The sequence below is a fragment of the Paroedura picta genome, chromosome 2 (assembly GCF_049243985.1).
Source record: "Paroedura picta isolate Pp20150507F chromosome 2, Ppicta_v3.0, whole genome shotgun sequence".
NCBI lineage: Eukaryota > Metazoa > Chordata > Lepidosauria > Squamata > Gekkonidae > Paroedura > Paroedura picta.
Window position 1 is genome coordinate 87805402 of NC_135370.1, and position 12173 is coordinate 87817574.

At 45.7% G+C, this 12173-nt stretch overlaps 1 protein-coding gene across 4 annotated transcripts in view; it reads right to left on the reverse strand.

Annotated features, from left to right (window-relative positions):
* IFITM10 (interferon induced transmembrane protein 10) overlaps positions 1 to 11401 on the reverse strand; it is a 42930-nt gene extending 31529 nt beyond the window's left edge. Inside the window, exons 1-3 of one of the 4 annotated variants that reach the window (XM_077321489.1) lie at positions 11075 to 11401; positions 9184 to 9616; positions 1401 to 1513 (exon numbers count right to left, since the gene is read on the reverse strand). In XM_077321489.1, the coding sequence (XP_077177604.1) occupies positions 1401 to 1513; positions 9184 to 9396 (326 nt within the window). In that variant the 5' untranslated portion in view covers positions 9397 to 9616; positions 11075 to 11401. Of the gene's footprint in view, positions 1 to 1400; positions 1514 to 9183; positions 9617 to 10219; positions 10483 to 10734; positions 10975 to 11074 lie in introns of those variants that run through there. The other 3 variants (XM_077321487.1, XM_077321488.1, XM_077321491.1) reach the window with 3 other exon arrangements.
* Positions 11402 to 12173: the final 772 nt, after the last annotated feature.

The following is a 12173-nucleotide window of genomic DNA, read 5'->3' on the forward strand; positions in this document are numbered from 1 at the left end:
AAAACTAGGCTTATACATGAGTATATAGGGTAGTCTCATAATTATTCTCTTTTACATTAATGTACCCAGAATACCTATCTGTTTACATACAAGTATATCCTAAATGTAAACCTATTTTCAATTTATAATAATGTACCATATTTCTTGGTATACAAAGCTAGAGTTAATTTTATTTTATTTGTAATTTCTCAGAAATTGTGAGGTCCATCTTTCCTTTTTCCATATATCAAGAAGTAATAATATATTGAATGTGGAGAGAAACATACTGATAAGATGATAGAATTTCCCTCCAGCTTCTCTTACAGCTCTTCCAAAACTATGATATGATTACCCTTAACACAATTAATTTACTGAAAACAAGTACTGTTTCTGTACAGAAAATTCACCTTACTGCAGCACTAAGCTGAAATCTTGGTAATATACCCTGTCCCAAAGATGACTGGATTGAATTCCAAGTTCATTTAAAACTACACCTATTAATAAGTCACTTCTCATGACTCTCAGGATTTTCAAATGATACATCTCCTTCAAAGGAATATAGTAGTGCATTCAAAACACATCTCTCTGACTTACTAAAGTTTCATGCAATCCTGGGTTTCTTTCTCAATTGGTGAGAATTAATTTTAATATATTTTAAAATTTTTGAAAAAAAATGCAATATGACCATATTTGATCACATCAACCCACCTTGATGGGCCTGGAAGGGGAGGAGCCCTGGGTGGACATTTACACAACTATGCTTCTCAACTATATTCTGTATGCTTCTCAACACACTTCTGGTGTTTATATTTACCCACATACACTCAACCGAACTTTCATGCTCAGGTACCTGTATTTCTTCACAAGTATAAATATTTTTAACATATATTGCTACACCTCCCCCCTTCTTTAGTTGTCTGTCCCCTTTGAATAGATTGTACCCCTCAATTCTAGTAGTCCAATTGTGAGTATTACCCCAGCGAATTTCTGTGATTCCCCACTAGGGCATAGTCCCCTTCCTCTATTAGGGCTACTAGTTCCTCCTGCTTGTTTCCCATAATCTGCGCATTAGTGTAGAGACATTGCCATCCATCCTTTGTGTGCCCCATGGTTTTGGTTTTCGAACTTTCTTGTAAGTTGGCAATTCCCTGCTTATGTGTCGTTCCCTGTAGATTTGCAATTTTCCCATCTTCAGTTCTTGCTATCACACCAGGTTCTGAATTTATGTCTCACTCCTCCTTTGGATTTAGTTTAAAGCCCTCTTCACCAGGTGTGCAAGGGTTCTCTTCTGCTAGCAGCTCCTCATATTGACACCATAGACTATGATCCAGAAGTCCAAACCCTTCCTGATGACACCAATGATATAGCCAGTCATTTACTTTCATGTTTTTTCTATCTTTTCCTAAGCCATGGCCACTTACAGGTAGAACTGATGAAAACACAACCTGCGCTCCCAGGTCCTATACTTTTTTCCACAGATCCACAAAGTCTTTTTTAATAGGTTCCACGCTGTGCTGGGCAGTATCATTTGTTCCTACATGGATGAGAAAGAAGATGTGGGCTTGACAAGCCTGTCTGCAATTCTGTGACATCCTTGATGCATCCACCAGGTAGGCAGCAGACGCCTCGAGACTACAAGTCTCTACGCTTCTCAGCAGGGAATCCCCAATTACCAGTACCCGTTTCTTCGTACCCTTGGGAATAAACCTAGAACCTTCCCTGTGGGGGCCTGTGAAGTGTTTCCTAGGCTTCATGGGGGATGCAGACCTAGAACTCTCACCTGTAGGGGCCTGTGACTTGTTTCCTGGTCTTCATGGGGGTTTGTGTAATTGCTCATGCTCCTGTGTTCCTGAATCACATTCTCAGGCAGATCCCAGAACAAATTGCTGAGCATCAGTGGGGCAGACCTTCTCCTTATTCTTCTACTCCTATGCATAACAGCCTTCCATTTAACAGCTTTCCTCTTTTGTTTGGTGCTCCTGTGTTTGTTTTGATAGCCTTCCCTCCTCCTGCACATGCTCTCTCAAGAGTGCTTCATGAGTTCTGTCCAAGAACTCTTCACCCTCCTTTATATGTTGCAGTGCATTCAAGCGTTCATCTCATCCTTGTACCTTCTCCAGCAGAGCCAATAATAACACTTGCTGCATGTGTCAATGCCATCCCCCTGAGGTAAGAAGACAAACATGCCACAGTTGGAACATGTCACTACCTCAGCTCCTTTAGTCATCACGCCACTTTGATCCATCCAAAATGCTTCTCAAACAGTCCTGCACTTCACTGAATCCTTCAGCTTAATCCTCTGGCAAAGAACCAACAGCCAAGATTCCTTTAGCTCTTGGCCTTTGGCTCCTTACAGAGCCAAGAGTTCTTGGGTTTTGTAGTTTTGCTTTATTTATATGGTACAGATGTGTCTAAGCTGCCAGCTAGCCAGACCCTTGGGTAACTGCACCTCTTTCTGTTAGTGTGAGAATCCAGACTACCAGTCCTCCAGCCCCCCCCCCCCCATCCAGTAGGAGTGGAGACAGAAGGCCCATGAAGAGACATAACAATGTCAAAAAAGTGCTATCACTTAGGAGCCTAATCACTGCTCTGTTGAATGTAGCTCCTTAGAGGTCCAGGTCTCAATCAAGCTCTAGCCACATGACACACAGGCCTGAGTCACAAAATTTCTCAGTATAGAAATTAAGTAGCATTCCCCCTTGCTTTTTATATTATAATGTGCAATCAGATAACAATAGTCCTTCTCTACAAAATTCCACTTGTTTTTTTATCCTCTTTCTAGGAACACTTTACCAAATGCCTTCTTACTTTATAATTATTTTAGATGACAACTCAGCAGGCAAGTCATATTGCCTAACCCTACTCAGGACTACATTTGTGAGAATACTATTAAAGGCTCATCCTAGGAATCTGTTTATAGTACCAACATGAAATCCACAGAACACCCTCCCTGCAAAACAAACAGACACAAACCCGCCCATCTGTCTTTTCTCCAGTGACAGTGGTGTGTGGCAGTCCTCCCAAAATAAATGGGAAAGCAGGATGCTTCTTTACCTGTGAACAGGAGTCAAGAGGAGTGGTTCAAACTGGTGGGAGAGAACTTTATCAAAAGCAGTGATAATCTTCCCCCCACCATGTGAGTTTTTAAAATATGTAATGATGGGGAGAAGGCAACATTAATCTTCTCTCTCCGCTTCCTCTCACCTTTGTGAGAGGCATGCACTGATTCATGGAGAGGCATCACTGTCACTTTCATAATAGCATAGATCTAATTCTGAAACAGACCACAGAGTGTGGATCAAAAAGCCCACACTGGAATCAGGAACAGACAGTGGAGATTTCTCTATAAATTTGAGGGAAACCCCAGATTTGTAAAAACAACAGCAACCCTGAAATCTTAAAAGAAAATCTAGGATACTAAAACCTCCCCAAATAATAGAAATAGCATCCGTATCTTTATGAAATGAATGTGCACTGAGCTCTTGCCTAACTACATTCTGAGATCTCTATGGCCATTTTGGGGGTTTCTATGCAACCATAATGTTGTTGTTGAGACTTCCAAGTCTTAGTTTCTGTAAATAAAAAGTAGGGGTAGCAAGGATAGACTGGAAGGCCTAAACAACCCTGGAAAGCTCCTCACCCACATCTTGTATTCCTTGATGGAGGGAGAACATGTAGGGTCAGGTCTGGTGGTAGCCACCAAAGAACTTGTTACCACACAATGTGTACAACTCATCCAGACCTATTATGTGACTCAATCAGGCAACTCATTGTCATTCAACTTGTCCAGGCCTGGTAACAGAAGCCATCAACCAATATTGCTTAGCAATTCAGCTGGGGCCCTGGCTGCCCTACAGCTTGGCCTGGCAGTGGCCACCAAACAACTTGTTGCCATATATGTTGACAACTGGTGACAACTAGCAGTTTACTCTCCCACAAAACTAACTATTGTACTATTTGCACATCTTGGTCGCAATTACCACCAAGCAACTCACTATCACATGGCTCACCGAGCCTAGGCAGGCTAGGCACACAGCTTGTCCAGGTGATTTACAGCCCTCGGGCAATTCACCTCAGCAATTTGAAACTTGGTTGGACTTTTCCTGGAGAGAGACTGCCAAGAGAAAGGAAAGAAGATAGACTGAAGATGACGGGAGGGGAAACAATATAGGTAGATTGATAGGAAGGAGAGAATGAAGTAAGAAAGGGGGGTTTGTGGGGGGCTGGCATGGAAAAAGAGAAAATACAGGGAGAAATGAGATACCACCCATGAGTGTCTACATATATTTAAATATACATCTTGTCAATGCCAGCATCAATGATACTGGCCCATTTTCCTCTCCTGCTACAAAAAGTGTTACAGAAGCTAAGGTTGAAGATAGTCTATGGTCACCACCAACCTCCATGTCAGACATAGAGATCTTCTAGAATTACAACTGATTTACAGATAGCAAAGTGAAATTCTCTTGGAGAAAACAGTTGCTTTGGAGCATAGATTCCATGACCCCCACAGAGGCCCCTTTTGAAACCCTGCCCTCACCAGGCAATACTCCCAAATCTCCAAGAATTTCCCAAGCCAGACAATTGTAAGTCAGACATATAAGCTATGTGTGAAGGTTTAGGCTTGAAGACACATTTTCTGACAAGAAAACAAATATCTCATAATGTCTGTCAAACCATCATACTTTATGGGGCACATTAACATGTCTATGTGGATAGAACTGTTAAGGTGTGTGTTGGCCTCCTATCTATTTGCTTAATACTTTTTGTGTCTGCTGGCAAGCCCTAAATTGTGGCACAGATTAATACCTTTCTTCTGCTCTTGGGTCAGAAATTTAGAACACATTATCTACTGTCTCTATAAAGCCTTTGATTGTGAAGTAAAATCATTGGCTTCTTCATTTGGTTGCTGAGAGAGTTAAACACATTCGGAAGTCCCTTTCCAACTGTGATGGTATTGTAAATTTTGTAGTCTGATTCTTGTGGTCTGATTCATGTGCTCTCTAAATTATCCATCCAATGCAATAGACCTGCTGTTGTAACGTAAAGGTAAAGGTAAAGGTATCCCCTGTGCAAGCACCAGGTCATGTCTGACCCCTGGGGTGACGCCCTCTAGCGTTTTCATGGGAGACCCAATACGGGGTGGTTTGCCAGTGCCTTCCCCAGTCATTACCGTTTACCCCCCAGCAAGCTGGGTACTCATTTTACCGACCTCGGAAGGATGGAAGGCTGAGTCAACCTTGAGCCGGCTGCTGGGATCGAACTCCCAGCCTCATGGGCAGACAGCTTCTGACAGCATTTCTGCTGCCTTACCACCCTGCGCTACAAGAGGCTCTTGCTGTTGTAACGTAACATCCTCTAAAACAGTGGTTCTCAGCCTTCCGAATGCCATGGCCATTTAATACAGTTCATCATGTTGTGGTGAGCCCCGACCATAAAATTATGCAAGTGTTCTTTCACAGAAATTAAACCAAAACTGATAAATGGCGTGAAAGTCCCTTTTTTCCCCTGGGGTTCAGTTCTGCCTCTTGTCCCACCATTGTGATCTCACTCTTTTCCGCTGCTCCAGACAGATGCCTACAGGAAGACTGGCAACAATGGCAGACCTTCCCCTCAGCCAAGCTGCTCACCCTGCCGTGACCACTGTGAAAGGGTCATTCAATCCTCAAAGGGGTCCCGACCCCCAGGTTGAGAACCACTGCTCTAAAAGAACACCATAAGACAAATCAAATGTAGAAGGCCTCTTTCCCATCATACTCCTTCTGATAACAATATCAAAATCTCCACAGGGGAGGTTCTAGGTCTATTCCCAAGGCTTCCCCCCCCCCGGCGGCAGCACAGAATTCCCATCGGGCCTAGAAGCACACCCAGAACCTCTTCAAGGTCCCGGGTGTGCTTCTAGGCCTGAGGGGAAGGCCTCCTTCTGTACTCATGGTGTCCTGCTGCTTCCCCATCACTTTCTGGCCTGTCCTGGTGAGGGCCTAGATTGTGCCCTCACCTGATTGGATAGAACTGCTGTCTGTCCACTCTCCGCCCACTTACCCCTTAGCAAAATATGAAGGTGGAAAGATATGTATTAATATATTTATATAACATACTAATCTATATATATTAGTATGTAAGGGAAAAATGGATGGAGAATTTATGTCTAGCAGTCATGAAAAAGACTGGATAGGACCCAGAACCTTGGTCCCCTGAGCACAGAAAACTCAGGCCAATTTCCTGCTTAGGTACAAAATGGTTAGCACAGATTAGCTACTACCGTATTTGCCGGCGTATAAGACGACTGGGCGTATAAGACGACCCCTCAACATTTCCACTCAAAATACAGTACTATGGGCCACTATGTCTATCCCAACTGAAGTGCACCCGGTGTATAAGATGATCCCCCCACTTGGAGGCATGTTTTTCAGGGGGGGAAAGTAGTCTTATACACCAGCAAATACTGTAATTTCAAATGGATATTACTTGGAGAGCAAATAATAAGACTTTTGTTTCAAAATATACTAGAGATTAGTTGAAAGGCAACCTGTGCACTGCATGCTGCACAGTGCCTATGTGCATGTATAACACAGAACTACCTTTCAAATATTCTTTCCCACTTTGCAAGGAATTTATAAGGAAGACAGGGAATAGTACAGAAGCAGGAACTTTCAGCCAAGGATCTTATGATCCAAATGACCTTCCTATAAATGCTGTCTGTCACATCATACCTGTTACAGACCCTTTCTTTCAAGTTACTGCATATTCAATAGATTTGAGTCCAGTAGCCTTTTAGATACCAACAATGTTTTGAAAGTCAAAGCTCCCTTCATCAGATAGAGGACAATCAAAGTACCAAAACCATGTTTCAAAGGATAGTAGTGATAAAACTGGAAGCTTATTATAGGCTTGCATAAACTTTCTGAGATTTCTTTCAAGAAAGCAGAGCAAATAGCTGACCGACAATATTTCACACACAATGAAAACAGGGTAGTGAAGCATGCAAATAACACAGGCAAGTCACTATGCACAAAAAAAGAAAAAAAGATCTCGGGGGCACAGGGACCCCTTGGTATTTGACATCCAGCCTGTAACACTAGAGACTGAGTAAGCAGCTAGCTTGGAAACTGCCCATTGCACTCTTGTGGAATTCATGGTTGCTTGACATTACATGCAATTAATTGATCTATTTCTGTGATGAAACCACACTGAATTGTGTATGCTAGCCTTCCTATACATGATATTTTCCAAAGCCTGTAAGGTGCACTGTCTCATAGGCCATTGCATCCCTGACATAGTCGAGGCTGCTCTAAAGCTCAGGGTCTTCTTCCTCCTCACATTGAGAGCTATCAACACCCCCCCCCCCTTAAAAGGAAAGATGAAAAAAGGAAAAGGGGGCAGTAGCCGTCCTTCTTTGATAGATGGCCACAATTTGTTTGTTGGCTGCACTGAGCAATGAAATCCTGGAGCCCAGCTGGCTCATATTCACCCTGCAGTTATGAGGAATAATTACAGCAGGTCCGGTGTGCACACAGAGTAACATTACCTTTAAAAAAAGGTTATACAAGCTGGCGAAATGATTTCTCTTGTTATGATCATCACCCTATCCCGTCCATCTCCATTTCTCTGATGAACAAGCATGTCAGAGCACTTAGGCTGCCTTATAAGAGACTGTAGCTTCCTTTTATGCCTGAGCATATTGTCTCCTGCATGCTCGTTGATTTCTATTTTTTAATCAGAATATCCACAATAAATCCATCTCTTTTATTCCAATGACACCCTCCCACCCATCACCCACACTCTAGCCAGAAACCTTACTCTCCTAGATGGTCTCCACTGCTGACCTTGTGATTTATCAGGCCCAAGGGAGAACAAAGCATGAGTTCCTTTCCTCCTTGCCTGGGAAATAGGAACAGCAGCAGAACAGCAGCTGTTTCTTTCACCCCTTCCTGCTCTTGTTCTGACTTGCCAAAAAGAAGGAACGGGTCTATGCAGAGGGCAGCAGGAGCTTGAGGGAACCCAGAGGTCCTCCAAAGACCAGGTTTGGAAGCTGACACCCAACCCACTCGTTCTCTGGGCTTCTGATAGGCAGCTCTTTTCTCTCCCCCCCCCAATCCTCTTCAGAATCTAAGCTCCCAAAACTACAAGTCTGTGAAAGCATTCCCATGAATTCTGATTAGATTTGGATAGTGCATGCCACAGAGTTCTTGACACGTATTTTCAAAGCCCCTTTTGCCGGAACCTAGACATACTTTCACCTAGAGGCACAGTTCCACTGCAGGCAACAGTGCTGTTGATGCTGTTAGAACAGCTTGACTCCAGATGTTTCTGCAATACTGAATATTAAAAATATTCTAGTGCATCATGTTCAGGACTTGTATCTGAAGAAACTGAATCACATCCCCAATTTTGTTGAGTCTAAGAGAGCTGCACAGCATCGAAAACTTTGTTGTGCCTCAACATACTTGCCCATGCAGCAGGTAAACAATTTCATTTCCAAGAACACTGTGGAACTGAATTAAAGTTTGCAAAGTGATGAAAGCTGATAATACTTCATTAAATTTGAGCACTGGTATAGTCCTGAAAACAGGGGGAATCACTCAGGCTCCCTTCCCTATCACTATATATAAAAAGTGAATAACAGTGACCTGCCTCGCAGGAATGATTTATGACAGTGTTCAGTGATGTTAATGATAATAGCAGTAATGCTTATTTCTCTGGGCAGCAGCATGCAAGATTTCCTAACCTACTATCATTTTCTTACTCCCCCCCCCCTTGAGACAGGCTATTTATCTAATCAGTATAAAGTTCGTTTGCCCATCCTATGGGTAATGAAATCAGAAATCTCCTAATCACATATCTCCGATAGTACCAAATGCCAAATCAGATCTATAATGATTGCTGCTTCTCATCTTATTCATTAAAACTATATATTACTTACAGCTCTCCTCTTGTCATGAGAATGCCTACAGGTTAACCCCTATCCTCATTTTTCTGGACCTCATTTCTGATATCAACCTATGCATCAGGTTCATTAGAGAACATTAACATTTTAAGCAGAAGCTATTACACAAACACACACACATCCACATACGTGAAAAACAGAATTATTTTTAGTTTAGATCTGGTGTAAATCAGCATCTCTGCCATAAGTTCCACTGGAGAGACACAGACTTACTCCGAGTGCAGGCACAAAGATTCAGGGCTGAGATCAGTACTTACTTTCAGAGAATATGCCAAGGCAATGAAACCCAGACAGCAGAAATTGAGGTATACAAAGTTGAAGATGGACCAGAGATAGTAATCGTTCACCTCGGTGGTGTCTGGGTAGATTTCAATCACCGTGGTGGGATTAGTCATCGTCTTCTTCTCTACAGAGTGCTTGCACTGGATAGGTGGCCGAAGGCTATCCCCTTTGCAGCTCTTGGTCTCCATGAGGCAAACAGCAGAAGAGGGAGACAGGACAGGTGACCCTTGCTGCACAGGAGGTGTCTTGGAGATGCAAGCAAAGCACCCTTGCTGGGGTGCGTGGGGGGGTCTTCGAGTCCAAAAGGCCCCGTCAAAGGGACATGGAGGGCCCAAGGGGGGTTCCTGTGGTCTCTCCGTGGTGGCAGCCCCCAGTTTACCCAACTATATCCCAGCAAAGTATGATTGCCTGAGGAGAGGAGGAAGGCAGGGAAGCAGAAAGGGGAGGGGGAGGAAAACAGAAAGGGGGGGTGGGACGTGCAAGATTCGGAAGGAAGACCCAGGAAAGGACAGTAAGAAAACGAGGAAGGGGGAGAGGAGGGAGGATTTTTCAGGCAAGGAGGAGAGAGAGAGAGAGAGAGAGAGAATACTGGGTTTACCAACACGTTCCACAAAGGAGTATTCTCGAGCACACTGAGCAGTCCTGAATATATGCAGCAGTGTAACAGTTCCTGGTCTCGCTGCAGCGGGGGTCCCAGCTCCCTCCCGCAGTATGCTCCACTCCCGCCCCCTCCTCCCACACACAACCGCCCCAGAGTTCAGGAACCCAGAGGAGAAGGCAATGAGCTCCTCCACGCTCTCAGCCCGCTGCCTCCCCCGATTTATCCCTGCCAAAGTCCTTTGCGCTATTGCCTGAGAGCGACGGCAACAACACGCACGTTCTCACTCGCGCCCAGTCCCTCTCTCTCGCCCAGCCACTCCGGCTTCCCTCCCGCGAGCATCCATTCAAACGAGAGAGCGGCACCGGGGCTGCAGGAGAGTTGCCCGCGCATCCCAGCCTTCCCCTCCCCACCTCCCGGGCCGGCCCTCCTCAGCCCCGCGGTCCATCTGTTCATCGGATCCCTCCTGATCGCCGTCCCGCGCCAGGATCGAAGCGGCCAGCGGGGAGGCAGCCGGCCGGCCTGGCTGGGGAGGGGAGGGAGGGGAGGGGGTGAAAGCTAGCCTGTTACTGGAACAGGCTGCACGGCTGCGACAGATCAGCCCTGCCTCGTTTGCCTGCCGCTCGTCGGATCCTGCTGAGTCCCCATCTTTACTGGATTCCTGATGTAATTGACTTCCCCTCCCCCCCTTTCACCTGTCAGCAGTTTCCCCGTTTGGACAATGTCGCGGTCAGGGGTGGCTGTGGGAAGAGGGGGAGGGGGAGAGGGAGAATGGGGGGGGGGGGTGCGGCGGCGGCGGCGGATAAGCCTGAAAGAAGCTCCCCTCCCCTCCGCTTTGCAATTAGGAAAAAGCGCCTGCTTGTAGCCTCACGGCTAGCCGTCCATCCACTCCCTCCTGGAAGACCAGGCAGGAGAAGAGGCTACTCACCCAGGAGGGAAGCCAGCGCGTTGCTGCATCTCCCGCTCAGACAGCACTGCCTCCGGCTCTTCTTCTTGAGTTGGGGGAAGGGAGGGAGAAAGGGAGAGGTCAACTGCCCCCCCCCCCAGCCCCGCGCCGCCAACCCACCCAGCTCAAGGCACAGTGGCGCGCACACACGCCCTCACAGGGGAGCCTCGCCGGCCCCACTGCCCCCTCGCTCTCGGAGGTGCCCTTCCCCCCCGGCCTCCCGCCGTCTCCCACGGCTCCCCATCCCGGGCCTCAAGTGGCGCGCGCATACCCGACGACCTTCTGCTCCACAAGCCCCTCGCGCCCCTCTCTTGGCCCCTACCTGCCGGAAACGCAGACCGCCCCCTGTACAACGGGGCAAACATCCTCCGGGCTGGGCGTGCTGGCAGCCCAAGGGAGAGCGAGCGAGCGAGAGAGTTTTCCAGGAGCACCAAGGAGGCCAGTTCTGGTTTAGGAGACTTTGCTAGAAGAAGGTTACTGGCTCAGGCTGGGTCTGGAAATGCTCCCACAAACACCAGAGAGAGAGAGAGAGAGAGAGAGCTCCATGGCCAATGCTATCAGCCTCCCCACCCCGTTCAGCGGAGGGGCTAAGGGAAAGCATGGTGAGGACAGTATTTCAGTGCTGACGCTCAGCTGAGCGCCGCGGGGCAAGGAGTGCTCTCTGCTCCAGTCATGGGGAATGGACAGAAATAGGGTAAATATTGAATGCAGCCTGTGGAGATACACAGAGAGCCAGAGATGTGAATGTTTGAAATTTCCCCTGACTGGAAAATTCAGAGAAAGGAGGGGAATAATGTTAAGCTTGGGAGCGAGAACTTTTTTTAATGCTGGAAGATTAGGAAAGGGAGAACAGGTTCTTTTAAAAAACTAAAACAAACCAGAACTTTTCAAAGGTCCTGGTCCAGTGAGTTAGAAAATGTCACTCAAAACCATTTTTAAAACAATTTGATAACATCTATTTATGCAGCTTTGTAGCCAAAAACTCTCCAAACTCAAAGTAGCAATAAAAACATTATTAAAGCACTCTAAAACCACTAATTAAAAAAGCAACAAAAAGACAGCAGAAAGTTCCTATTCTTCTCATATCACTCTTATTCGCTCATAGGAAGAAGAAAATAGGGAATAAGTAAACAGCTTGAGGAAGTAAAGTGTGTAATTTTCAGCTTTTTACTGAGAAACAATCTTTACTCTTGATTGATGCCAAACTTGTATTTTCCTGAGATGAAAACATGAGCAGGGGCTTGTTGACAGGCCTTAAAGAACACAAAGATTGGTACAAGAATACACATTGTTTCAGGTACCTTAGACCTAAGCCAGTTGTGGTTTTAAAGCCCACACACTGAATTGTGCCTTGAAACACAGGTACCCCATATAATTCACTAAGCAAAGTTTTAATATGCTTCCGCCTGTACCTGCTCATG